Source organism: Talpa occidentalis, unplaced genomic scaffold (genome assembly GCF_014898055.3).
Source record: "Talpa occidentalis isolate TD23 unplaced genomic scaffold, MPIMG_talOcc4v2.1 talOcc4.2, whole genome shotgun sequence".
Lineage (NCBI taxonomy): Eukaryota > Metazoa > Chordata > Mammalia > Eulipotyphla > Talpidae > Talpa > Talpa occidentalis.
In genome coordinates, this window is record NW_023602073.1 from 46,140,432 (window position 1) to 46,168,004 (window position 27,573).

General features: G+C 48.5%; 2 protein-coding genes across 5 annotated transcripts in view; both read right to left on the reverse strand.

Annotated features, from left to right (window-relative positions):
* The window catches only part of LOC119251319 (class I histocompatibility antigen, Gogo-OKO alpha chain-like), a 118,048-nt gene that overhangs the window by 33,908 nt on the left and 56,567 nt on the right, over nt 1-27,573 (reverse strand). The gene's annotated exons all lie outside the window — the stretch shown is intronic.
* LOC119252184 (saoe class I histocompatibility antigen, C alpha chain-like) lies at nt 13,331-23,599 on the reverse strand. Of its 4 annotated transcripts, XR_008553169.1 has the most exons (6): nt 22,950-23,599; nt 20,592-20,771; nt 20,343-20,478; nt 19,974-20,006; nt 18,434-18,582; nt 13,331-13,708 (listed from the first exon to the last, which is right to left on the reverse strand). XR_008553169.1 is itself a non-coding variant. In XM_054698634.1 (4 exons), the coding sequence occupies exons 1-4, from the start codon at nt 20,602-20,604 to the stop codon at nt 19,571-19,573; spliced, it is 243 nt and encodes an 80-aa protein (XP_054554609.1). In that variant the 5' UTR covers nt 20,605-20,869; the 3' UTR covers nt 19,392-19,570. The 4 variants fall into 4 exon arrangements, 1 of the variants encoding a protein (XP_054554609.1); XR_008553168.1 differs by lacking the exon at nt 22,950-23,599 and having other exon boundaries at nt 20,592-20,869; XR_008553170.1 differs by lacking the exons at nt 19,974-20,006; nt 22,950-23,599 and having other exon boundaries at nt 20,592-20,869.

Here is a 27,573-nt window from a genome sequence, read left to right on the forward strand (position 1 = left end):
GTTTTACTGTAGGACTATTTACAATAGTCAACGATTGAAACAACCCAAGTCCGGAACAGATCAATGGATTAACAAAATGTGATGTATATGATACACACAATGGAATAGTATTCAGATATTTTAAAAGATTAAATTTTGCCATTTTCAACACTAGATAGAATCTGAGGGAATTATGCTAAGTCAAATTGTGAAAGACAGATACCAAAGAATTATACTCATTTGTGGAATATGAAGGGGGAAAGAAGCAATTAAAAAGGAACAAAATGGCAGTCACCAGAGGGGAAATGGGTGGAGAGAATAGCTTGGTGGAGGATTATAATTATGATTATCAGGGGAGAAGCTGTACACCTAACATCTTTGCAGTGCATAAATTGTTACTTCAATTTAAAAAGAATAAAAAGGTTCCCCCAGTCTGCTCCTCAGTCAGCACCCTTGACCCGAGGAGGCCTGGGAAGGACAGGACAGGACTGTGCTGTCTCAGGAGCCCCCTGCACCTCCAAAGAGCCACTTCTCACCTGTGCTGTCCCAGTTTCACCTGAGCCCCTCCCCTCTCACCTGGACACACACAGACTAGTCTCTCCTGCCACCCCCAGTCTGGGCCCCTTTCACCTGGGAGCTGAACCAGTTCTTGCTCTGCTCACTGCCTGAGAGGGGCTCCCCAGCCCCACAGTCACCCCCAGCCCCACTGGGTGACCCCTTCCCAGGCCTCTGACACCCACTCCTGTGTCCCTCCCTCTCCCTTTGTTCCAGCTGATCTTCACCCCCTCTGTTCATGCACACAGGCACCAGCCAGCCCCCCATAGGCTGTTCCCTTCATTGGGCCCTCACCCCCAACACCCCCTCCCCAGGGCTTTGCTCCCATGCCACCATCTACACTGACCCCTTGATGGACACAGCTGCCCCCACACACCCCTCCCTCCCCTGCTGCCCGACCTGCTCCCTGCCTGTCTCTCCTCTCAGCCCCTCTACAGGTGGGGCTTCGACTCTACAGGGGTGGGTTTCTTGTCTTTATTAGTCACTGTCTCCTGCATGAAAGCAGCTCTCTGAGGATGGGGAATCTCTCCTTTTTGTACACAACACGTAGCACATAATATATAAATATTAGTGGAGTGAAATGAATTAATAACTGACAAGTGTTTCTGATACAAACGAATCAAAAGCCAAAAATGAGGAGAAAGGTATTTTCACATTTTAGACAGTTGACTTTTTAAAATCCACAAACCCCTCACTGAGCAATTGTCATCCCTCCCCCTCACATTACAGCTAAGTGACTGCTCTTAACTGTGTCATCACATGAGTGGTTGGAGAACACCCCCATCTTTCTAGAGCCAGGGCACCCCCACAGCTATCCTTCCTGAAGGAAGATCTCCCAGAACCCCTGGGCCCCACTCACCTGAGGGAGACACAGGACAGGGAGGGACACACTCACTTGGGGACCCCCTGGGGTGCAGCTGGAGGAGGAACAGCAGGGAGGGGAGGAGGCAGAGCACAGAGGTGGGGCAGGAGCAGGCGCCATCTCCTCAGGGCTGGGGAGAGACAGGGCAGGAGGCAGCCAGGCCCACACAGAGGAGCAGGGCAGCCAGGAGCTCTAGGCTCAGCGGGCAGAGCAGGGCTCAGGGACCCCACCAGCAGGAGCAGGGCCCTTCCTGGTGATCACTTAGGCCCTGAGACCAAGGACGAAAGACCTGGCTCCTCTCAGGGCTTCTGACTGCTAGAGACCATGAGGTTTATTGGAGGAAAACATCCTCCCTTCCCCTCCCACACCGTGGAGCCCACATGCCAGACCCATCCTGATCAGAGAACTTGAGGCCAACATCATGCGAATTGCCCTTCCCTCCCATTCATCACCCAGTGACTCCCCAGGACAGAGGCATAGACCCACTCCCCTCATGAAGGACAGGCCAGCGCCTGCTTGTGGTCCTGCCAACCTCAGTGTGAGCAGGTGTCCCTGAGAAGCCTCAGGACACACAACACTGTCCACAAGCCCCTGTTCTGCTCTGTCTGCTTTTTTCAGCTCACCTGAAGGTCAGTCCCTCCCCAGCCCTGACCTGCCAGGGACAAGGACAAGGTCCTGCCCCAAACACAGCAGGAGCCTGGTCAGATCCCCACTGAGGATCCTTTCCTCAGCCTCTCTGACCTGCCTTGGGGTGAGGGGCCCAGTGGGACAGAGCAGCAGAGAAGTGAAATGAGTCCTGATCAGAGAAAACATCCCCAGTCTGTTAACAGGCAGAATGAGGGGCACTCCAGGACCCCCAAAACCTGAATACTCTAAATGACTTCTGCCACCTGCTGCACAAAGGCAGAGCACACTCTGAGTGTCAAAGAACACAGGAGAGCTGCATGCACAGAAAGGAAGGGAAGGGAAGAGAAGAGTTTCCCAACGAAACACCCAGTTTCCTGTCCCCTCGTGGGTAAATACCCAACCACACAGGGTTGCCCCAAAGTGGGGCCTCTGCAGCCTGAAATTTGCCACAAGTCTCCAGCACCTTCTGGCAGGGACCCACAGAAGCCGATGAAAGGGGCCAGGCCAGTCTGGGACAACAGGACCAAATAAAAGGACAAACCACGGTCAAGGCCGGTGTCCCCACGGGTCTCTCCCAAGTGTCTCCTTCCACGTTCTCCTGTCCCTGGGGCGAGCCCAGCACTGAGAAGCAAGGGGGGCTTCCCCTTATGCCTCTCTCTGTGTCATCCCCGCGTCTCTCTCCAGGTGCTCTCTTCTCTGACACACCTGTATCTTATGGTGGATGCTCCTAAAGGGCCCTGACATAGGGGGTCTCTGTCCAGAGAGGCCGTGTGACCCCACATCTTACTCAGAGAAAAGGCAAAACTCTTCCAACATCCTCAATGTCCGCATGATGTGGGTGCACAGAACCCGTTTCATTGACCCCTGCCCCAGCCGCAGCCTCTGACACACAGACATCCCCATCCTGGGGCGTCTGCGCTGGAGGCCGCCCTGCCTGGACAGAGCCTCCGCAGACACCCTGTGGGCATGGAGTGTCCATCAGGTCTTTTCTCAAAGGCGCTGTCATCATGAGGTCCACCTGTCCATGCTGGGAGAGTAGCCTCTTCCTGGTCCCCACACACTTTCTCTGGGTCACCTTCCCCCAACCAGGATGAGTCTGAAAATTCATCTCTAATACCAGATGCCCGTGAGCAGGGGCAGCTCTGGGCCTTGTGGACACAATGGCGGATGCCTAAGCCTGATCCCTGAACATGAAAAAGGACAGGTGTGCTCCAAAAAAACCCAAAGAAGTAAAATATAAACACACTGAAGCCTGAGGATCCAGCCCTGTCTGAGCGTAGCCAGATCCAGCCACATGCAGCCTCCACCCACATCCTGGAGACAGGACAGGCCCAAGTGGGATCTGAGTCCCTATGATCACAGGCCCTGCTGGGACAGGTGCTCCTGAAGGACAAGGACAAAGGAGCAGAGAGATGATCCCTGAGGAGTGACCACATCAAAGCCCACGATGCACTGTGCATCGACTGGACACAGGCCCCATCCCCCTCGGCTCCTCACAGCCTCTCCCGCCTCCACCTGCACAGACTCAGCACAGCAAACCTGCAGTTCTGGCCGGGCCTCAGGCCTCCTCCTTATTTCCAGTCAAATTTTAGGAATCTTTTCAATTAACACATCAAAAAAAACAACCCAGAAAAAAAACAGTTTCATGTCTGGGTGTCTATTTGCAGTAGGGAAGTGGACATTATTCCTCAGGAAAACACAAAGTCCAGGCAGGGATGGAGTCAGCCCCGCCTCTGCTGGAGCAAGAAAGTCATCAGGGAGAGACACAGGTCAATGTGGGGAGGAGAGTGGTGGGCAGGACTCCCCACCTCCTCACATTATGCTAATGTGACCCCAGATACATAAGGACTAGCTTTGCAGCCAGAGGAACCAGAGGGTCTTACGGAGGGGGCGCCGGTCACGTCACTGCTTACACTGTAGAAGGGCAGGTCCTGGGTGTGGTCACTGTAGCATCCCGAGCCCAAGGGCCTCCAGAAGAGCCCACTGTGCCCTCAGCTCTGGGGTCACCCTTCCCCTGCCCCTCTGCCAGCCCCTGCCCTGCATGCAGACTCCAAGGGTCAGTGTGTGTGAGCGTGTGTTAATAGTCATAATCAACTTTTATTGGTTTCACATGAATAGCTAATAGGTTGCCATTGCAAACCATGTTTTTCCAATACATATTTGTTAAAACATATGAATGTATTTATTAAATTTTTGGCAGAGGAAGTAAGAAAATGTGAGGGGAAGATGACAATGTCAAAGCTCATCTCCAGTGACAGGGAAACACTTGGCCATCTTCTCCCTTCATAGAGTTACAGATTTATACCTTCGAAACATCTCAAAACTGCAGTGTTTCAGTTTACTAACTCTCCTGCACTGTTGGTGGGAGTGCAAACTGGTCCAACCACTATGGAGAGCTGTGTGGAGATTTCTTGACCTACTAAACATAGAGCTTCCATATGATCCAGCAATTCCACTCCTAGGTATTTACCCAAAGGACACAGAAACATCAATTCCAAAGAGCACCTGCTCCCCTATGTTTACAGCAGCACTATTTACAATAGCTAAGCTTTGGAAACAACCCAAATGCCCAAAAATAGATGACTGGATCAAGAAGATGTGGTACATATACACCATGGAATATTACTCAGCATTCAAAAAAGATAAACACATGCAATTTGCAGCAACATGGATGGTGCTGGAAGGGATCATGCTCAGAGAAATAAGCCAGAAAGAAAAAGAAAAATACCGGATGGTCTCACTCATAGCAGGAATCTAGAAAACTTAAATAAGGGACCAGGAAAAAGAATAACTATAAGAAAGAAAATATCAAAATCAACAAACAACTATGAACCAGAGACACTCTATGGAGGGTGGGGGCGGGGAAAGGAGGGGTTGGGGTCAAAATAAGGGGGTTGGAATTGTATGGGGAATATAAAAATAAAATTTAAATAAAAAATAAATAAAAAGCAGTAATGAGGTCCCTCCCTGGTGGCGCAAGGGGTTAAGACTCAGCACTATGAGGCTAACCACAATAACTGCAGCACCAGTTTAATCCCCAGCCAGGGAGCTACCCACATGGTGCAGCAGACCTCTCCTGTCTCGCCCACTGCTCCCCTCAGCAGTGTATTTCAGTCAGTCTGCCTGTTCTGTTCCCCACTCTGTCTCTGGTGAATCCTCTCACCCCCCACACCTCTGGCCTGTACCCCAGTTCTTGTATGCATAAACAAAAATAAATCTTCAAAAATAAAGATTACAATTATAATGGCATATCCCAGGTGCCAGAGAAGAAACTGAGGCACAGATCGCTGACATGATCTGCTCTGAGTCTACCCAGGGGCAGGTCCTGGGGCTCCTGTTTCCGTCAGTGACTCTCTGACCTCAGTCATGTCTCTAGCAGGGGGAGAGGTCCTGGAGGGACACACCTCACTCGAAACTCTGGGTCCCCACAGATGGGAACTATGGGAGTCTTTCTACTGAGTCACATACTGCTCTCTAAAGCCTGGGCAGAGGCTACTGCTTGGACACACCACCGATGGTGACACTGTGTTATGCACCCTGGGGTGACTGGGGAGTCCTTCAGTAAAGGGAAGAATCTCTCTCTGCAGGAGGAGGGCATCTGGGCCCTGTGGGTCACCTTCCTGTGAGCCAGTTCTGGGTTCTCACACTCCAGAAACCAAAATGACCCTGCAGAAAAATCCCAAATTTAGAGGTGAGCTTGGATTTCGAAACGGACAGGTGACCATCACTAGTGCAGAAAAACAGGCCATGATATTTTTTCTTTTAAGAAATTTAAAGAGAAAAGAGCCCCAATCATTGGTTTCTGAAGACACAGGCAGACCTGACCTTGTCTCCCACAAGAGACGCAACTTTCCCACAGTCACTTATTAGAACCTGCTCAGAATTGGGAGTCAGGGGTCCTATCATATTAGTCCAATGTTGGCATCAGTGAAGGGACAGGGGTCTGCCCAGGATGAAGCGGGCAGAATAGCTGGTGTATATGATATATCCATGGAGACTCTGACCCTGTGGTTGTCTTGGGGGTGATTAGGAATGAGCACAACAGGAACTAAGCTAGTGAGGGAACAGGATAATTATAATCCAGGGCCAATAAAAAATCAATCCAAGAAGGAAAAGTATCCTGGTCTACTCACTACTCAGCTGTGACTGGTTCTCATGAGGTCATAATGTTACAAAAGATACTGTTCTGGTCTGTTCTATGGGTACAAAATTCTACTTTCCTTTGTTTTCTAAATCCTAAAATATGACTGTTTAAGGTAAAAATTGCTAAGTTACTTTGTAATTGCTATTAAACTATACAGGACACATAATGCCCTCAGCAGTGTACTTCAGTCAATCCAGCTGTTCTGTTTCCCACTCTCTCTGGTGGTGAATCCTCTCACCCCTCCACACCTCTGGCCTGTACCCCAGTTCTTGTATGCATAATAAATAATCTTTTTAAAAAATAATACAATAACATGAGAATCAAAAAAATCTGTGTCTATCACTGTCTTATACCTCCACAGAATTAATTATAAATGGTGCCTATATAAATTCTAATAAAAAGTCCCCAATTCTGAGATCATAATCCAAAATTTTGGCAATCAAAAACTAGCTCAAAACTCAATAGCTGGATCTGAAGCATGCATGCCTTATGTTTATAATATTAGGTATTGGTACTTTATTTTTCAATGTCTTTATTTTAAAAAGGAAGCGCATAGTACTCAGAAAAAAAAAAAAGAGTAATTGACCTAGTTCACATCAAAAAAGATAAGTTTGCATTTTGATGATTATACCTAAACTTCTCTTAGTACCATTCTTTTCCAGGAAAAGCCCCAATTGACTTCTCTCCCTTTGTCCTAACAAAAATTTCAAGATGACGTCAATAGCCTCATGGGCAAGTTACTTAACAGAACTGAGTTCCTCACAGGTATGTAGGAAATGTATATGATATTATGTCTCTCTGATTTTTCTTGGTTTTCATCAATCTATCTAGTGCATGCCTAAGAAAGAAAGTTGGCTTATGGGATTATTACAATTATCAACTCTGGAGTTTAAAATTCCAGTCCTAAGAAAAACTACCAGCTACAATTGGTATCTCTCTCTTAAATTTGTTCTTTTGTCATTATTTAAATGGTGGCCAAATTTCATATAAAACTAAGGTTTTCATAAGTTTAACAATGAGAATTTGTTAAATAATTAAAATCACTTTCTCTAAAATCATTGAGCCTTCAGGTTTCCTTTTTGCTTCTTATTATAAGAAAACTAAAAGTTAATGTCATCTCACATAAAAAAATCAAACTAATTAAAACATACGTTTATGTATGAGTTATCCAGGGTAACAGGGTGGTCCCCTGGAAAAGGGAGGTTCCAGGTTTCCTGCCCCACCCAAGGGAGGGTTGAACTGAGCAGGAGAGAAGAAACTGCAGAGGAGACTGAGGAAGGAAGGTAGCAGGATGGAGCAAGAAGGAGACCAGGAGGAGGCACATGGAGCCAAGAGACACATGAAGAAAATGAGCTTGTCTTTTGGTCGTGGACTGGGTGGCACAGATGTGGGTGAGAAGCCCATGGGGTGTTGACAATGGCAGCATTTACCTTGATTTTGATTTTGTTCTTTTCCTCCCAGACTTGTCTGGTTGTTTCTGATCCTTTTCTGTGGGTCCCCACTGGAAGTTGCTTTAGACTTGTGGCAGCTTCCGGGCCTTGCTCTGAGCCAATCCCATTTGGGTAGACTTTTACCCATGAGGGGATGGGTAACTCTGGCTGCTTGATTTAGACTATATTCTTGTCTTTTCTGTATTTTTCTCTAATTGTATTAAAGTTTCTTTCCATTAAAGGTCTTCTATTTTTTGTCCTGATGCGGTAGATGGCAGAACCTATTTAGAGCAGGCAGGTTTGGGGATTCTGGGGGGCCCCTCTCTGTGCCCTGTAACACCAGTACAAAGGATTGATAGCATAACAGCTCTTACAATGCCTTCCAATCTAAAAATTAAAAACTGGGATGTCATAACTTGAAATGTAAATAATAAAGTGAGTTATGTTAAGGAATGTATTTGAAATGGATATGGTGAAGATATTGGGAAACACTGAGTGTTAAAATGGCTAGCTTTAAAATGAAATGGTATAAAAAAAGGAAAGCAAAAGAAAGTGTTGAAGGTCTGAGAGAGGTATCTGAAAAAATGTTAGGTGCTCAAAATCTTTTCCCATCAGCATTGCTGAACCTCGTCAAAGAAATAGCTCTATTCTTAAAAATCCTTATCACTCTGAGTAATTAACTGTTTTATAAAAATCTGCAAGTTTGTTAATCCTATGACAACTTCCTTGATACCAAAAATTCTAAAATATTAAAGTCTTTAGACATCCTGCAGGGAGGAGGAGGGAGAGGGATTAAGGGGATGGAGGGTGGAGCACAGGGGACTAAGGTGATGGTCAAGGGTGCATTGGTGAAGGAAACTCTCTGGGGACTACACGGGGTGGGGGGAAGCAAATATTGTTTTAAAATGAACAATGATATAAAAAAATTTTAAAAATTAATATAAAAAATAATAAAAATAAATTCAATTAAAAAATATTAAAGTCTTTGTCCTAAAAGGACTCCTAATGTTAGGGGGAAAGGATGTCCTGAGCTAATTCCATAACAGGCTTTGTGGACTCCACCCCCACTCCAGACCAAAGCCATCAGGACATTGGGAAAGACAAATCCCATCATCACCAAATGGAGGGTTGCTGGGACCTGAGGGTGGAGTTAAGCAGCCAGGTTTGGTATAAAAGCAGACACGTGGGCCTGGTGGGGTCTCTTTCCTGGCTTCAGGGCTCTTGGCTCTTCGCCAGCTCTCAGCATGCCACGGGGATTCCACGGGGATCCAGGTTAGTGAAATGGGTAGGACAAATTCATGAGTTTATCTCCCTCTTTTCCCCTTGAATTATTCATTTCTTCATATTCCCTTTCCTTTGTAAATAAACCTTTTATTAACCTTTTCTGTGTGCCTGCAGTTGAGTATTTTTTTTTAAAAGATTTATTTATTTATTTATACAAGCACTGGGTACAGTCAGAAGCGCGGGAGGGTGAGAGGATTCACCAGAGACAGAGCAGGGAGCAGAACAGGCAGGCTGGCAAAATACACTGCTGAGGGGAGCAGTGGGCGAGTAAGGAGAGGTCTGCTTGCCATGTGGGACCCTTGCCTGCGGCCTGAGTTCGAACCGGTGCTGCAGAGGCTGCGGGCAGCTTTGCAGCCCAGTGCTCAACCACTGCGCCACCAGGGGAGGCCCTGCAGTTGAGTATTAATTAATCGCCTTTAATCACATGGGTGAGAACCACAGTCAGGCAACCCATTTTATATCAGGGTTGCCCTGTAACACTAAGACAGCCAATAAAATGTTCTCTTTGTAAAAACAAATTGGATCAATCTGGGTATATTGATAAAAATACATAGCACATTAAATTTTAGTCTTCCTGAGTATTTCCTCTATGGGGACAGGGCATCATAACCAAATTCCAAATTAACAATCCATTGGCTCTTCTAGCCACTGCTACAAAAGGTAGAAATAATACAGAAGCCCCAGGTTTGAAACGTAATGATATTTGACAAATAGACGTTACATTCATGCTCTAAAGACACCTATTCTGCATTAATCCAAGCCTTGGCCCAAACAGGGTAAACTGATAAACATGTCAAAAAACATGATCCATTATCAGTTTTCATTTGTGATGGGATTCCCATCGCTGCAAAGGTGTTTTTTTGTGATAACGGAGGGCCTCCCTGGCGGCACCAGGGCTTAAGACACAAACTATGAAGCTGTCTGCAGCCACTGCAGCACGAGTTGGATCCCCAGCCAGGGAGATAACTACATGGCGCAGCAGACCTCTCCTGACTCCCCTGCTGCCCCCTCAGCAGTGTATTTCAGTGGATCTGCCTGTTCTGTTCCCCACACTGTCTCAGGTGAGTCCTCTGACCTAGACCTAGTTCTTGTATGCATAAATAAATAAATCTTAAAACAAACAAACAAACAACTAATAATGGACCTGCTTACATCTCCAAAGCCTTGTAAGTCTTTCCTGCTAGTGTGGAATATTCAACATGTGTCTGGCGCCCCTGTAGCCCTACAGGACAAACTACAGTTAAAAGAGCCAACAGGCTCCTTGAAACACAACTTATAAAACAAAAAAGGGGACTCTAGAGAGCAAGTTGCCCCCACGGGAAAAAATATATAAAGCTCCATTTACTTTAAAATTCCTAGATTGCAACCCCTCCGCCCTAACAGCTGTGCAGGCATCTCACTCCTGCTGAGTCTGGACGAGACCTGCGGTTTGCACCGACCCCGCAGCCAGAACCAGACTGGCCGGGCCTGTGCCATCCCTGACCCGGGGTGGGGGCGCTGCTGTCTGTCCCCGCAGGCACGGGCTGTGCGCCCTGACCAGGAGTTGGGTCCACCAGGGGTGAACCCCGCTCCGGAGACTCACCCCAGCGCCGGCTCCGCGTCTCCCCACAGCCCCAGGGCGCGGGCGGGGACCTGGGCAGCCGCACCCGCCGGTGCTTCCCGCGCTCCCGGCTGCCCTTGGCTGTTGCGGGTCTCCGCGGGGTCCCCGCCTTGTTCAGGGGACGCCGAGTCTGTTATTACCCAGTGCCCGACCCTCACCACCTAGGCGGTTTGGGTGGGGACCCCCACGGTTCCTGGCCCCAGGGCGTGGCGCCTGCAGCCGTTCCTTTCTGCTCACCAGCCTGCTGCTTCCCAGGTTGTTTTTGTTTTCTTCTCCCTTCTGCAGGTGGAGGGAGCCGGTGTGATGGGTGGGGCAGGGGCGCAGGTTCTGCTGCCCCCTCTTCGCGTCCTGTTAGTGCAACTTCCCTCTCCGGGCAGTTTGCCGCGTCGCCAGTTTATCTCGCGTGTCCCGGTTCTCGCAGGGACCTGCCGCTTTTTTTCCTTATTAATTGTTCGTATGGGAGAGCTGACTCCTAGCGTTTCTTCGCCTCCATGTAGATCCCCTGACTATGACCTGACCTCACATCTGCCTCCCGGGAGGGGGCAGAAAAGGAGGAAGGTGGATCTTGTGGCTCCATGGAGCATCTGCTCCACTGCCCTGGGCTGATCTAAAACAGTTAAGGCGTGAAGCAGAAAAGACTTAAAGGTCACGGGGACACCTGAGACCCCAGAAAATCTGTTCCTCTCAATGCTAGCTCACGTCCCCATAAAATCTAAAGGCTTTAAGGTAATGATACAGGAATTGCAGGTTCTCAGGCCCTGTCTCCCACCAGGAACGATCCCAGGCTGCAGGGGAAGCACAGAGTCCCAGCCACTAGACCCCCACGGGCTGGGGTCTCAGGGAGCCGCAGCAGGAACTTCCCAGATGCTCAGGCAAGCAAGCAAGAAGACGCAGATTTGTTTAGAGAAAGAAAAGCTTATTGAGGAGAAAAGGAAGAGAAATAAAGTGGGACTCCCAGGCCAGGGAACCCGGTCAGGGTGGGGCAAGGAAGCCCAAGTGGGCCATGCCTCAGGGAACATAGACCTTCTTTCCCTGATTACTCTAAAGCCCCACCAGGCTCTTTGTGATTGGTTAGTTCTCCTTGTCTCACTCCCTGCCTGAATGTCTCTGTGCCCAGAACTGAGTGTCTGTGTCCCAGCCCTTGTCTTTTTTATTTATCGTCCTTGTCCAAGAATGTCCTGTTGCCCCTAGTCCTGGGGTGTTTGATGATGCCCTTTGGAATCTGTTGTCCTTATCTCTGGAGTCTTCCTTAACCCTCCTGGAGTCCCTGCACTGCCTTGAGGCTGCCTAATCATCCCTAACTTGCCCTAGGACTCATCCACCTCCACGGATGTAGCCCCTAATGCCTTCAACTCCAGGGCTGAAGGCTCCTTCCCCAGGGAATCAACTCTAAACTCTTCATCCCTAGGATGTGCTGGAAGAGGGGCAGGAGGAGAGACCCCCAGGGTCAGGGGCTAGCAAGAGGGGAGGCTCCTGGAGGAGTGAGGAGAGGGAGGAAATAGGGGCTTTAGGGGAGGGAGGCCAAAAGGAAGGGAGGGGGAGGAGCCAGAGAGGGTGGGGGCAGGGAAGGGTCAGCTCAGGGGACACAGGGTGGAAGGGGTGGTCTGTGTGGGAGAGGCCCAGGGGCTCTGGCTGTAGAGTCTGTGTTAGCATCCAGCGGTGACTCCCTGGGAGACATGAGTGTGGGGGTGCAGGATCTGCTGGTTCTGTGCTGACAGCTCTGTAACTGAACGGTAACTGCACTGAAGTTAAAGGCATCTGTGCACTGCAGGTGTGGGGTGATTCACATTCAAGGTAAAGACAGGAAAGGAAGAGGAGAGTGGTGATGAAGGGGTTCCCCTCTTTTCAGAGCAAAGCTCTCTTATGCTGGGGTGACAGGGAGAATCAAGGAGCCCAGAGAGGGGGAGCACAAGGCCTGTGCCACCTGCAGGGGACAGCCCTGGGCCCTAACCTGGGTTACAGAGTGCCTCCCTGTGCTGGGACCTCACAGCCCAGTGTGAGTCCATTTCAGCTCACAGCCCTCAGCCCTTGGACACTGTCTCAGGAGCCCCTGCACCAGGAGGAATGGCCCAGGCCTTGGACTCCCTGTTCTGGAGCACAGAGAGCAGACGAGGGAGGAGCTGGAGTCTGAGGTGGCCACAAGATCAGCCAGGAGTCGGAGGCTAGATTACTGACTAACTTTTCCCCAGAACAAAATGTGTCCCCGCTCCAGGGCCAGGTGTCTGCACTCCATAATCAAGATGCCAAGGATGGACCCTCCTGCCCAGGGTGAGACCACCCACCCCTGGAGCCTGGAGGGTGGCCCTTCTCCCTCCCTAGCCCTGGGAGCCCAGACCTGTCTGTCTCTTCTCCCCACTGGACACAGAGGCAGGGACCTGCTGTCTGTGTCCCTCAGGCCTCACTGCTGTCACTTCCTGCAATGACAGTAAAGGTTTGTCCTACTTTCTATTTCCTTGGCACGTTCTTTCACCCTTTCACTTTTAACAATTTTTGTTTGTATAGAAAGTCTTTCTAGCACACAGAGACAAGGGTGCTACAAGTCTCCTTGATATTATCCAGTCTGAGAATCTCAGGCTTTTGATTGGAATTTTAGTTAATTTACTTTAACATGATTTTTGATATGGTCAGATTTGAGTTTATCATTCTGATCTTTTTCATTGTCGCATGTCCTTTTTATTCCATTTCATCATTTTCTACCATTCTTTGAGTCAAGAAAATATATTTTCTGTAAAATTAATTCTTTTTTATTAAATAGGAATAAATTTTATTTATTTTTAAACATTTATCATTTTTTACATTTTTTAAAAAATATTTGCTCCCCCCCCCCCTCAGATTGAGTCCCCATAGAATTTCCTTTCCCGAGGCACCCGTGCACCATCACCTCAGTCCCCTGGTCCTTTTAATATGAGCCACCTCACAGGTGTGAGGTGGTGTCTCATTGTGGTTCTGACCTGCATCCTCTGATGACGTGTGATGGGAGCATTTTCCATGTGCCTGTGGCCATCTGCATCTTCTTTGGAGACATGTCCACTCAGCTCTTCTCCACATTTTTGATTGGGTTGTTTCTGGTGGTTGAGTTATATGTATTCTTCATATATCCTGATGTATGATATGCAAATTATTTCTCCCACCCCATAGGGTGTCTTTACATGCAATGACAGTGTCCTTAGCTGGGCAGGAGCTTGCGGTTTGATGTGTCTCCACTAGTCTATCTTTGAGTTTTTTTCCTTGGAGCACAGAAAATATTGAAGGCAGTGAGTCTGCTGTGTAGGACACAATATAGTGTCCACGTCATTGCACATTTGCCTAAAGCCCACAGCATGGACACCACCAAGAGTGACCCCAACATGCAGCTATGGGCCATGAGAGATGATGATGAGCAGATTTATCATGCGGCAGACGTGCCGCTCTGGGCTTAGCATGTGATTAGGACGTGATGCAGTTGAAGGGATTTTAGTAGGATTTAATTTTGAAAGTATTATTTCATGAGCACAGAAGAAAATTTTATACTCAAGAATTTACGTAGCTACTCCCAGGAGTATACTTCAGTTGATCTGCCTGACTGTTCCCCACTCTGTCGGTGGTGAATCCTCTCAGCCCCCACACCTCTGGCCTGTACCCCAGTTCTTGTATAAATAAATAATAAATCTTTTTTTAAAAAAGGAATTTACATAGTTAAATGAGTAACAGCACTTCCCACCAGTGAGCCAGGTCATCTGCTCAAAACCAGTTAGCGATTTATCATTTCTCTTTCCAGAAAAATATATCTATGCCTTTGTCACTAGTGTATACTACTGTGTAAGTTCAAGACTGTAGACACAGAATGGGAGAAATGATTACAAATCAGATCATGTATCTGAGAAAGGACTTGTATCTGGAATTGATATTATAAAAGAAGTCTTACAAACCAACAATAAGAAAAGAAATGGTTCAAAAGAAGAAATAGAACAACTGAACAGACCAATTACAAGCAGCAAAATTGAGGCAGTAATCAAAGCACAAACAAAAACAAAATCCCCAAAAACAAAAGCCCAGGACCAGGCAGCTTCACAAATGAATTCTACCAAATGGTCAGCAGTGAATTAGTGCCTATCCTACACAAACTCTTTCAAAAAATTGAAAAAAGAAGGAATACTACCAAATACGTTCTACAAAGCCAGCATTACATTAATATCAAAACTCAAACAAAGACAGCACAAAAAAGGAAAATTACAGGCTGGGCCCTGCCTGGTGGCACAAGGGGTTAAGCGCTGCACTATGAAGCAATCCGCAGCCCCTGCAGCATGAGTTAGATCCCCAGCTGGCCAGGGAGCAACTGACATGGTGCAGCAGACCTCTCCTGCCTCACCAGCTGCTCCCCTCAGCAGTGTGTTTCAGTCAGTCTGTCTGTTCTGTTCCCCACTCTGTCTCTGGTGAATCCTCTCACCGCCCCCCCTCCATCTCTGGCCTATACCCCAGCTCTTGTATGCATAAATAAATATTTTTTTTTTAAGAAAAAGAAAATCACAGGCCAATCTCCCGAATGAACATTGATGCAAAAATCCTCAACAAAATCCTTGCCCACAGAATCCAACAATGCATCAAAGGGATAGTACACCACGATCAAGTGGGATTCATCCCAGGGGCACCAGGATGGTTCAACATACAAAAATCAATTAGTGTAATCCAACGCATCAACAAAAAGAAAACTAAAAACCATATGATCATATCAATAGATGCTGAGAAAGTGTTCGACAAAGTCCAACATCCATTTATGATGAAGGCCTTTGAAATTCTTGGGATAGAAGGAACATAACTTAACATGATAAAAGCCATATACAACAAACCCACTGCCAACATTATTCTCAATGGCAAAAAGCTGAAGGCCTTTCCTTGAAGATCAAGAACAAGATAAGGTTGTCCTCTCTCACCACTGCTCTTCAATATAATACTAGAGGTCCTAGCCAGGGCAATAAGACAAGAGAAAGACATACAAGGAATCCAAATAGGGAAAGAAGAAGTCAAATTATCACTATTTTCAGACGATATGATAATATACATAGAGAACCCTAAAAACTCCACAGAAAAACTACTGAAAATAATCAATCAGTTCAGTCAAGTAGCAGGATACAAAATCAACACAAAAATCAGTAGCTTTCCTATACACAAACAATCAATCGGAAGAAGAAGAAAGCAAGAAAACCATCCCTTTTATAATTGAAACCAAAAAAATCAAATTCTTGGGAATAAACATCACAAAAGAAGTGTAAGACTTATACAAAGAAAATTATAAAACACTGTTAAAAGAAATTAAAGAAGACACAAAGATATGAAAAGACATCCCCTGCTCATGGATTGGAAGAATCAACATTATTAAAATGGCCATCCTCCCAAAAGCAATATACAGATTCAATGCTATTCCAATAAAAATCCCAATGACATTCTTCAAAGAAATAGAATAAATACTGATAAAATTCATATGGAACCACAAAAAGCCACGAATAGCAAAAGTCCTTCTGATGAAAACAAAGGAGAAAGGAGGTATCACACTTCCAAACTTCAAGCTATACTACAAAGCCATAATAATTTAAAACACTTTGGTATTGGAACAAAAACAGACACACAGACCAATGGAACTGAATAGAGAGCCCAGAAATAAAGCCACACTTATATGAACAACTAATCTTTGACAAAGGAGCAAAGAATATCCAATGGAACACGGATAGTTTGTTCAATGATTGGACCTCCACGTGCAAAAAAATGAAACTAGACCACTACCTCTCACTGTGCACAAAAATCAACTCAAAATGGATAAAAGAACTGGACATAAGACCTGAAACCAGGGGCCCCTGGGCCCCCTGGGCTCCCAGTAGCAAGTCAGGTCCACTGTCACATTAGGGGTCCTCAAATTGACCCCTTAGTGGCTAACTATGGATACAGGCCTCAGGGAAGAGCCAGGTGTCTAGGTCATAACAGTTGCTCCCCCAGATCTGGATTCCCCAGTTTCCCTCAATCTCTTTGCATGGGAACTTGGACTCCAGAGTCCCTGTTACTTGTTCCTGCTTCCAGGGATGAAAGTGCCTCTTCCTGAGCATCAGCCCTAAATTCTCCATCCTTACAGTGGGGGAGGGGACAAATAAGACTCTTAGGCCCAGTTCTAGACCTTCTGAGTCTTCATGAGAGTCCAGGTGACTCCTCTTCTCACTGAAGTGGGGGGCTCCCTGGTATCCATATCTTCTCCATGTGTCAGACTGTGCAGTCAGCTCTGGGGGGTTTCTGCTCCGATTACTCATCACTGTGGAATCGGGTTCAATTCTGCTCCTTTCTCTTGCATAGTCATCACTTTCTGGGTGACCCTTACATGCTCAAGACTTTAAATATCATTGACATCACATCACCTCCCAGATCTATTTCTTACCTCACACATTTCACCTGTGCCCCAGACTTGTCTGTCAAATTGCCAACATCACTTTCAATTCTAATAGATCTGATTCAACTTTCCTAAATTGAGTGCCTAGGATGCCCACATATGGGTCTTCTGGGGTCTCCCTATGTCACTGAGGCTCTGCCTCTCTGCCTGCACAGTCTGAGACACTGAGTGTCATCCTTGACCCCTTTCTCACAGCCCAGTAGTAGGAAACACTGTAATGTCCATCTCTAACTATGCACAGTCCTATCACTTCCTATTTTTTCCCTGCACACAACCTAACAAAGCCACGAAACTTTGTGTCCTGGGACCGGCACTGGTTTTCTCCACTTCTCTTCCCACCTCTCATCCTTCATTGCTGCACAGCAGCCAGACTGAGGCTACCAGAGAGAAGTCCCAAAGGTGTATATCTGCTCAGAAGTTCTTGTCACCCCACATCTTACTCAGTGAGTCAAACCCTCCCAAATCCTCAGGCTGAATGTTCTGAGTGCACACAGATCCCATCTCAGTTGGCCTCTGTTCCAGCCCTTGGCCTCCCTGCTCATGCTTGTCACACAGACACATTCCTGCTCGGGCATCTGCCCTGGAGGTTGTCCTGCCTGGACTGAACTTCTCTGCACATCACATCCCTGTGGGCAACGTGTCCATCAGCTTTTTCTCAAAGGTCACTTTGGTGAGACCCCCAATTTACCATGCTGGGAAGAAAACCATCCTGTCACCTTCCCACATCCTTTACCCACTTCTAACCAGGCATGCGTGGTTGACTGTCTGATCTACTGTCACACAGTCCCCAGTCTCCTCTCCTCACTAGGACACACTCTCCACAGGCCGCAAGTTGTGCATGTTTTTAGTGCATTGAGGTTTCCTAGTTGCATATACAGTCAGTCACACATCTGGTGCAACATCAGTTGTGTCAACAGTGTAGAGCATCTCCCTGTTCCAGAGAACGTGTCTTACTATTGTGGCACATTACAGAGGTGTATTTCTTTTGAAAAGGGGTTCATACTTTTTTTTTAAGATTTATTATTGCATAAAGAACTGGGGTGTAGGTCAGAAGTGCAGGGTGGGGTTGGTGAGAGGATTCACCAGAGACAGAGTGGGGAGCAGAACAGACAGACTGACTGAAATATACTACTAAAGGGAGCAACGAGCAAAACAGGAGAGTTCTGTGTCCTGGGTCAGGTCCTCCTATTCTCACTGCCAGGTCAGGGTGATGTCTACAGGGTAGAATCCCAGGGCCCAGCACCTCAGGGTGACCTTCTGGTCAGAGGTGGGGTGGTGGGTCATGTGTATGCTTGGGGCCACTGGGAAGAGGGGTGAGAACTTCCACACTCTGGGTTTTTCTCTCATGGGCCCTGAAAAACCCTCATGTGACCATTCTGTGAATGGACAGGGCAGTGGGTTTAGAAGAGGAAGCACAAAATCTAGAAACCAGCCTGATCTGTGGATTCTGGGAAAATCTCTTATTCCTAGAAAGTCTAGAATTAGTTAGCTCGCTGTCTGGGGATTGAACTCAGGGTGTAGAAGTGACAGTGCTGAGACTTACCTCTGGGCCACCAGGGATACCCAAGTTCCTAGGCTTATGGGTCCCATTTTTCAGCCAACTATGACGGTAACTGACTCCATCAATCCATGGGTCGCGATTAGCACCAGCACTGGGGTTACTACATTTAAGGGCAGGGTTACAGGGAGAAGCTGTGAAGAAAAATAGAAATCTATCAGTAACTTACCTCAATCCATAACAAAGTTATCAAATCTTCCTCTCTAGTAATACCAGGATTTTGTTGGAAAAGATAAAAATGATAATCCAGAAAAAAGTCCTAAATGAGGCCAAAAATCAGATGAGTCTGGATATCCATCTCACCGGACTCCTGTGTGCAGGGGATACCCTGAGCTTTGTGAGGACAATGAGAGATACTCCGCCCTTGTCAGAGACAGGGACCAAGAGGACATGAGGCCTGGTCTCTAAACATTAAGGAGAACAGGCATAAAGCAAAAAATATATATAAAATAAAATAAAATAAAACAAGAAGCAAATAGGAATCCATAGAAAGGCTAGACCCTGAGCTGAGCCTGGGCTGACCCGGCCACACAAAAACTCCCAGCCCAGACATGACAGCACAAGACCAGGTGGTGTCTGAGTCCCTGTGATCACAGGCCCTACTGGAACAGGTGCTCCTGAAGGACAAGGACAAAGGAGCAGAGAGATGACCGCTGAGGAGTGACCACATCAAAGCCCACGACGCACTGAGCACTGACTGGACACAGGCCCCGTCCCCCTCGGCTCCTCACAGCCTCTCCCGCCCCCACCTGCACAGACTCAGCACAGCAAACACGTGATTCTGAAAGGTTTCCCATTTATTTCATCTCAAATTTTGGAAATCATTTTTATTAGCCCACCAAACCCATTGGGCAAGCTTACAAAAAGTAATTCCAGAACTCAAATTATTATTTCAAAGAGGAAACAGTTACTATTCTTGAGGAAAACACAAAAACTGGGGTAGACGCAGACCAAGCTGCCTCTGCTAGAGCAGGAAAGTCATCAGGGAGAGACACAGATCAGTGTGGGGAGAGGCCTGGTGGGCAGGGCTGGGCCAGTCTCCCCACCTCCTCACATTATCTAGTAAGAACAGAGACACATTCCGATGCCTTTTGCATCAAAGGAAATCAGAGGATCTTGAAGTTACAAAGTGGGGGTGAGAAGAAATCCTGCATCTCTCAGCCCCCACAAGGCATCTGGCTCACTGAGAAAGAAAAGGATCATAAAAAGTTCAAAGAAACACATAAGTGTCAACATTCTCCATAGTCCACCGCATCCTCAGAATGTCCCCCTCCCAGCTTCCCTATAACCTGGCCCATCCTCTCTGCCCTAGGCCCTCCCACCACAGGCCTCCTCAGCTCTAGCAGCTGTGAGAGACACATCAGATTCCTTGGCACTGTCACTGCCTGGGGGAGAACAAAATGGAACCTGGTCAAATCCATAGAGAGATGAGACCATGGAAGGGACTGATGGGGGTGACTCCCCCATGGGCTCATTCTACACTGTCCCCAGGGGCTCAGGGACCAAAGCCCTGATCTACACTTACCTGCAGCCTGGGTGTAGCTTTCTCCTTGTACTCCTGTGGGAGGAAGCATCCCATGAGACCAAAGAGGAGTCAGGCTATGAAGTCCTAAAGGAATCCCCAAGTAGAGGGGACTGGACCAACTGCCTCCTTTGATCTGCCCTCAGCAGGGACCTTCCCCTCTGTCATTTGCTGGGATCAGGGTCCATCACCAGAATTATCAAGGTGAACAATGTGATTTGTTTTCAAAAATGCTTTACAAAACACAGTTGGCAATCAGCTCCAGACTGGGCAACACAAGCGTGTGGGTGGTACTTCCCATACCAGGTAGGGCAAGTTCTCCCTGGGACATGACAGCCCCCAGTGGACAAGATCCCCCACTCCCTTCCCTACCTGAGCTTTTTCCTCCACGTCACAGTTGAAGCCACCGCAGCCCCAGTGAGCACAGCTCCAAGGAGAACCAGGGCAGCAATGATGTCCATAGTGGAGTCAGTAGAGTCAGTAGGGATGGTGGGCTGAGGAGGGGGCACTGGAAGGGAAGGGAAGGGGAGACTCTGAGCCTCAGGCCCCCATATGATGCTCTGAAGGTCTCCAGAAGGGCTCCTGATCCCAAGAAGCTCTGAGCTCACGTTCCCTCCTTACCCCAAGCCAGCATTCGGGGCTCCAGCAGCTGCACATAGCAAGTGTATCTCTGTTCCTCTCCAGAAGGCAACACCACAGCTGCCCATTTCTGGAAGGTTCCATTCCCCCCAGGCCTGGTCTCCACCAATTCCGTGTCCTGGGTCAGGTCCTCCCATTCTCACTGCCAGGTCAGGGTGATGTCTGCAGGGTAGAATCCCAGGGCCCAGCACCTCAGGGTGACCTTCTGGTCAGAGGTGGGGTGGTGGGTCACGTGTATCCTTGGGGCCACTGGGAAGAAAGGTGAGAACTTCCACACTCTGGGTTTTTCCCTCATGGGCCTGAAAAACACTCATGTGACCGTTCTGAGAATGGACAGGGCAGTGGGTTTAGAAGAGGAAGCACAAAATCTAGAAACCAGCCTGGTCTGGGGATTCTGGGAAAATCTCTTATTTCTTAGAAAGTCTAGAATTAGGGTGACAGCTCTGGATAGGAGGATGCAGTTCACTAAGGAGAAGAGCACAGACTTTTGCTCCTGACCTGGGGACTCAGAAAAGCAGGAGTCAGATTGTTAGGGGGAAAAGGCAGTCCCAAAGCAAATTCCATACAGGCTTTGTGGACTCCACCCCCACCCCAGGTCAAAGCCAAAGACACTGGGAACTCCAAATCCCATCACCACCAAAGGGAAGGTGGCTGGGACCTGAGAGTGGGGTTAAGCAGCCAGGTGGATACAAAAGGCAGACACATGGGCTTTGGGGGCTCTCTCCATTTTGGGGCCCTCGGCCAGCTCGCGGCGTCCGTCTAGCTCTGAGAGTGACTTTGGGGTTTCCAGGTCATCGGATCGGGTAGGACGCATTAAAGACTTTATCAACCCCGATATTAAACGGGTTCCTGGCTGTGGGTCCTCACCCGCGCGCTTTAAAGGGACTTATGAATACTCCACTACAGACACACGCAAAAGGGTTAATAAAAGGTTTATTTACAAGAGAAAAAGAAATAAGGAAAATGTACAACTCAGGGAGAAAATAGGGAAATAAAGTCTTTAATGCGTCCTACCCAATCCGACTGATACCGGAATTGTCAGGCCTAGTCTCCCAGCCGGGATCGGATTTCAGGCTGCAGGGCAGCGCTGAGCCCCAGCCACTAGACCCCCCAGGGTTGGTGTCTCACGAAGCCGCAGCAGGAACTTCGCAGACGCTCAGGCAAGCAAGCGAGAAGAGGCAGGTTCCTTTATAGAAAGAAAAAGTTTATTGAGGAGAAAAAGAACAGAAATAAAGTGGGACTCCCAGGCCAGGGAACCAGGCCTGGGAGGGGCAAGGAAGCCAAAGTGGAATTGTGTTTCAGGGAATATAGACCTTTTTTCCCTCATTATTCTAAAACTTTACCAGTCTCTCTGTGATTGGTCAGTTTTCGGCTGTCTCACTGAATTTGCTACTGAGTAGGGATCTTCACATTCCTTATCTAGTAGGTCTGTCTTTCCCCATTTGTTGTATCTTTATCTTTATGGCCCAGTCTTCTGGATGGGCATCCCTGCATTGAAGTTAAACAGCTGCCCTTCTAATGTGACCATAAATTAAACCACTCTCCATTTCTCCAATCTCCGCCTCCCTTTACCACCTGAAGGAAACCAGGACCAGCATTAACAATGTTGTCCTTGGTCCTGGCATGTTTGTTTTTCCCAATGGAATTGGTTATATTTCTTTGGTTGTCCTTATCTCTGAAGCCTCCCTAAATTCTTCAGAGGTCCCCTCCTGCACTGTCCCTAAAACTGCCTAATAACCCTAGCTTGCCCTGTCTCACGACGACCTGGAAACCCCAAAGTCACTCTCAGAGCTAGACGGACGCCGCGAGCTGGCCGAGGGCCCCAAAATGGAGAGAGCCCCCAAAGCCCATGTGTCTGCCTTTTGTATCCACCTGGCTGCTTAACCCCACCCTCAGGTCCCAGCCACCTTCCCTTTGGTGGTGATGGGATTTGGAGTTCCCAGTGTCTTTGGCTTTGACCTGGGGTGGGGGTGGAGTCCACAAAGCCTGTATGGAATTTGCTTTGGGACTGCCTTTTCCCCCTAACAAGATCAGAAAAATGTCCTTAGATCAATCACAAGACCCTGAGAGAAAAACTGATGGTTCCCAAGAGGGCTGCCGGGTTCAAAACATTCCTTAAAGGGTGAATTCAGGGCTGGTCTCTCCTCAGGCTCAGGAGACACTGGATTCCTTAACTGTTGTGAGGCAAATTAGGGTCCTCTAGGCAAGTCAGGAAACCCAGGGGGCTCCTCCTTCCCTGACCAGAGAGAGGGCGCTGCTGTGACCATGACTCACTCTATCCTCCTTGAGGGTGCTGGCCTGAGGGAGGTTGGGAGACCTGCCTCTCCTCTTATCTCTTACCCCTTCTTGCCATTCTCCAGGTGTCTGCGCAGCCCCTCCATGCAAGTACCCTCCAGGGAGTTTGTGTATTGCTCAGCTGCTCCAGCTGCCTCCCACTTATTCCCCAGTGATCTGAGGCGCCCTGTCCACCTTGATCCAGGAGCGCAGGTGATGTTGAACGCCATCCTCAGATTCCCTCAGCCAATAAAAAGAAAGAGTTTGAGGAGAAGGAAAGTAGTTTAATTCGTGGACAAATGAGGAGGGCAGCAGACGCATGTCTGAAAGACCACCGTCCTGCTCTTTGGCAGAGGGCAGGGGTATTTATACAAAGGGGGAAAAAGGGGCAGATGGGCGAGGGTCTGCAAAGGGGAGGGGGTGCGGGAAGTGGTGGGCACGGAGAAAAGTGGGCACCAGCTTGCTTTTCTTCCATAGCTGATGACTTGTTAATGCTCCTCCGGGAGGCCTGGCCATAAAGACAACCTGTCAGACAAGGGGGGAACTGCAAGAAATACAGGAAAGACAAGCTTGTTAAGTCTCATCTGGGAAACCTGTCATTTGTAACAGCAGCGCAGGTCCTCCTTCAGGGCATGTAACCTGCGCGTAAGGGGGACTGATGGTACCCACAGGAGGGGCGCCGATGGGGCCCCACTTGGAAGCCAAACATCTCCTGGAGGGTGTGGACCCTGTCCCTGCCCCGCGTCACCCCGCGGTCACCGCGCCCGCACCCCCCACCCCCACCCCCGCTGGAATACACCTCAACCTCAACTGCAGCCTGGCAGTTCAACGTCTTGTGGCCTGTCCCTGGGTGGAGGGAAGGGCGGGTACACCTTCTGGGGTAACGCCCTGACCGAAATCGGGGGTTCCCCGCCCATCTGTGGGGATGGGGGCGGTGACCGCGCCCCGCCCCGCCCCGCTCACCGGCCGCGCTCTGGTTGTAGCAGCAGCTCAGGACAAGCAAGTTCTCTGGGAACGTCTGCGCGTTGCCCTTCGCGGTCCGCGTCTGTTCCTCCCAGTCCTCCGGCCCCTCCTGCCCCGCCCAGGGCGCCCGCGGCTCCACACTCGGGCCAGGGAGTCGCTGTCGAACCTCACGAACTGCGTGTCGTCCACGTAGCCCACGGCGATGAAGCGGGGCTCCTCGGGGCCCCCGAGGCCGGGCCGGGACATCGCGGTGTAGAAATAGCTCAGGGAGTGGGAGCCTGGGGGCGGGAGGGAGACCCGGGCTGGGGAGATGGGGCGGGAGGGGAGGGGGGCGAGGGGGCTCCTGAGACTGAAATGGGGCAGAGGATGAGCGGGCCTCCCTGATGGCTCAAAGGGTTAAGAAGCAACCTATGAAGCCACACACAGGCACTGCAGCACTAGTTTGATCCCTGACTGGCCAGGGAGCGGCCCACATGGCACAGCAGACCTCTCCTGTCTCTCCCGCTGCTCCCCTCAGCAGTGTATTTCAGTCAATCTGCCTGTTCTGCTCCCCACTGTGTCTCTGGTGTATCCTCTCACCCCCGCGAGCCCCACCTCTGGCGTGTACCCCAGTTCTTGCATGCATTAATAAGTGAATCTTAAAAAAAAATAGAAGGCTGGAGACTCAATGGAACAAAAGGAGGAGGGAAGTTGGAGGGACAGAAAGGGGTCAGGACAGGGTGGAGTCAAGGGGCATAACAGGGTCAGCAATGGGGGAATTGAGCCTTTTCTGGGGTCCTGCCCCCCCCCCCAGGGTTCCTCTGGTTCCCCCCTCCTCAGTGACCTTTTCTCTCCAGAGCCCGCACTCACCAGCCCAGGTCTCTGTCAAAGGCCAGGGCCCCTGAGAGCAGCAGCAGGAGGGTTGGGGGCCTCATGACTGGTGCTTTTGGGTCTGGGGGAGACTCTTGAGTCCAGACTGGCACAGCTGTGATGCTGATTGGCTGCTCTGGAGACCCTGCAGGCAATGGGGAGTGAGAACTGGGGGTGAGTCACTGTATGCTGAAGGAGGGCTTGAGCCAGATTGTGAAAGAGAGGAGAGAAACTGCCCATAGATGGGGCATCCCCAACAGTAACCTTACCCACCCCAGACACAGCCCAAAGGGCTGAGACCCTGAGAAACACACCCTATACCTTTGCTGGACCCCTCCTCTCCTGATTATTAATCTTGAATTAATACGTGATTTTAAAAAGTGATGCATTGTTCTACTATGTTATATGATATTTATGTTAATTATTCTAGAACCAAATTTTGAAAATCGTGTGTTTTATGTTCCAAAGACCCCAGACAAAGTAAGTGGCTACTGGAAGTTGTCAAGTTTACAGCGATGGGACACAATTTTCCACTATCTGGTTTGCACTTGGAGCTTGTACTTTATCAAGGCAGCTAATTACTATCATTTATCATCTGTCAGTTGATTTTCTTAAAGTGACAGCTCACATTCATTTTCTAGAAAGTGTGTACAGGTTAACCAAATCTAAATAATGATAGTTTTTGTCATTCATCCCTTTAAGTAAAGATGGTAGTACTCTCCAACTCCACTTCAAAAAAAAAAAAAGGTCTAATTCACCTCATACAAATTAGTTTCCTTGGGCCATTGTATTGGGTTATGGCAGAAGTGACTTAAATGTTTGCAATGTCATCAGAAACTGGGTTTACTTTGTCTCTAGATTCTTTCTCTCAGGCCTGAGGAGATGCTCCCTCCTTTCCTGAGCCTCCCTGGCCAGGACCCCACAGCCCTTCATCCTGGACAGGGTGGTCTCTGTCCACGTCCCTGCTCCCTCCCTCCTGCTCCCTCCTGGTCAGCCCTTCTCCTCTGGGCTCAGGTGCTGGGGAAGGACTCAGGTGCTGCCTGGGGAAGGTTGAAAATGAGGGGTCATTTCCAAACTTGAGGTCATCTCCTCCTTTCAATGCCTTTCTTTTTTTTTTTTTTTTAATAGAGGCATGTATTTATTTATTTATTTGTTTGTTTGTTTGTTTGTTTGTTTATACAAGCACTGGGTACAGTCAGAAGCGCGGGAGGGTGAGAGAATTCACCAGAGCCAGAGCGGGGAGCAGAGCAGGCAAAGGACCGAAGTACACTGCTGAGGGGAGCAGCGGGCGGCAGGAGAAGTCTGCGCGCCATGTGGGACCCTCCTCCGGTGGCCGTGGAGCAGCCGGGGATCAGGAACCAGTGCTGCAGAGGCCGCGGGGCGGCTTCGCAACCCAGTGCTCAACCGCTGTGCCACCGGGGAGGCCCTCAATGCCTTTCTGTTTCCCATTGTTAACAACAGCTGATAGTGTTTTTTACTCCCTCCTGGTCTGAAAATGCTTTGTTTATAACATTTTGTATTTTTATAGTAAGCACACATGATATCCTAAGAAATGTAACACATACATGTGTGTATATACATACATTCCCCCCACACACACACACGCACATCATAGAATAAAGCAAGTCTTCCTAAGTTTTGAAAGGGAGGGCGGGTGGTGGTCCTCAGGCTCAGCACAGAGCTGAAGGGCTGGGCTCTGTGTCTGCTCTGGGCTGGGCCCTCTCAGCCCTTCCTCCCTCCTCAGGAAGCTGTTGTCTGTGGGGCCCACGCCCTCCCCTTCTGGGTGTGGCTGTTTATTACTAGATTGTCAGTACTAAGGCTTTTAAGAAGATGGTTTTGTATCTCACACATCTCACGTTTTTAGCTCTTTTCGGTGGGAAGGTGTGTCCATCCACCCAGCCCACCTTGGTCAGGTGGAAATTCTAAGGCAAAATCATTCAGTGACAAGATGGTGGAGTAGAAGGTCAGAGCCTGAGAACATGTGACCGAGGGAGATCTGCCAAGTGTTTGATACTGTCAGGGATTGTCGTGTGATTTATTTTTGATAAATGATTTTTTGAAGACGTATTTATTTATGCATACAAGAACTGGGGTACAGGCCAGAGGTGCAGGGTGGTGAGAGGATTAACCACAGACAGAGAGGAGAACAGAACAGGCAGATTAACTGAAATACACTGCTGAGGGGAGCAGCGGGCAAGTCAGGAGAGGTCTTCTGTGCCATGTGGGTAGCTCCCTGGCCGGGGATCAAACTCGTGCTGCAGAGGCTGTTTCAACCCCTTGCGCCACCAGGGAGGCCCAATAATAAATGATTTTGATAATTATTAATATTTGTTATTCACGCACACAGAGAGCATTCATAAATACACAAGAACATACACAAATACATAAGTCACATCATCCTCAGTCAACCAAGTCTCCTGTAGTCTGAACCCACTGTACTCAGCAACTCCTCATTTCTCTTCCCAGGAAAACCTATGTATGCACTGATGCGAGTGTTAGGTCTGCAAAAGAGCTGGGGCCAGAGACCAGGAGAAAATATTTGCAAAATATGACTCTAATATAATACCTGCTTTAGAATATGCATGCAACCCTTAAAATTCAACAAGGAACAGATAACATTTTAAAATTGAGCAAAACTCTGAACAGTTTCCAAGGAAACTATATTGATGGCGACTACGCATATGAACACTCAACATCATATCTTGAAAGACATATATAAATGCAAGTGCAAATTAAAACAAAGACTCGCAATACACACCTATTATATGGCCTAAATCCAAATGCTACTACAGCAGTCCCCCTTATCCACATTGGATGTATTCCAAGACCCCTAGTGGATACCAGAACCACCAATAATAGGGAGCCTTCCATACACAAA

Coding starts and splice junctions, on each gene's coding strand:
- LOC119252184 (XM_054698634.1), bottom strand. Junction 20,007..20,342: donor ACGTGGAGGAAAAAGCTCAG/GTAGGGAAGGGA, acceptor TTCCTCCCACAG/GAGTACAAGGAGAAAGCTAC. Junction 19,632..19,973: donor AAGCTACACCCAGGCTGCAG/GTAAGTGTAGAT, acceptor TTTCTTTCTCAG/TGAGCCAGATGCCTTGTGGG.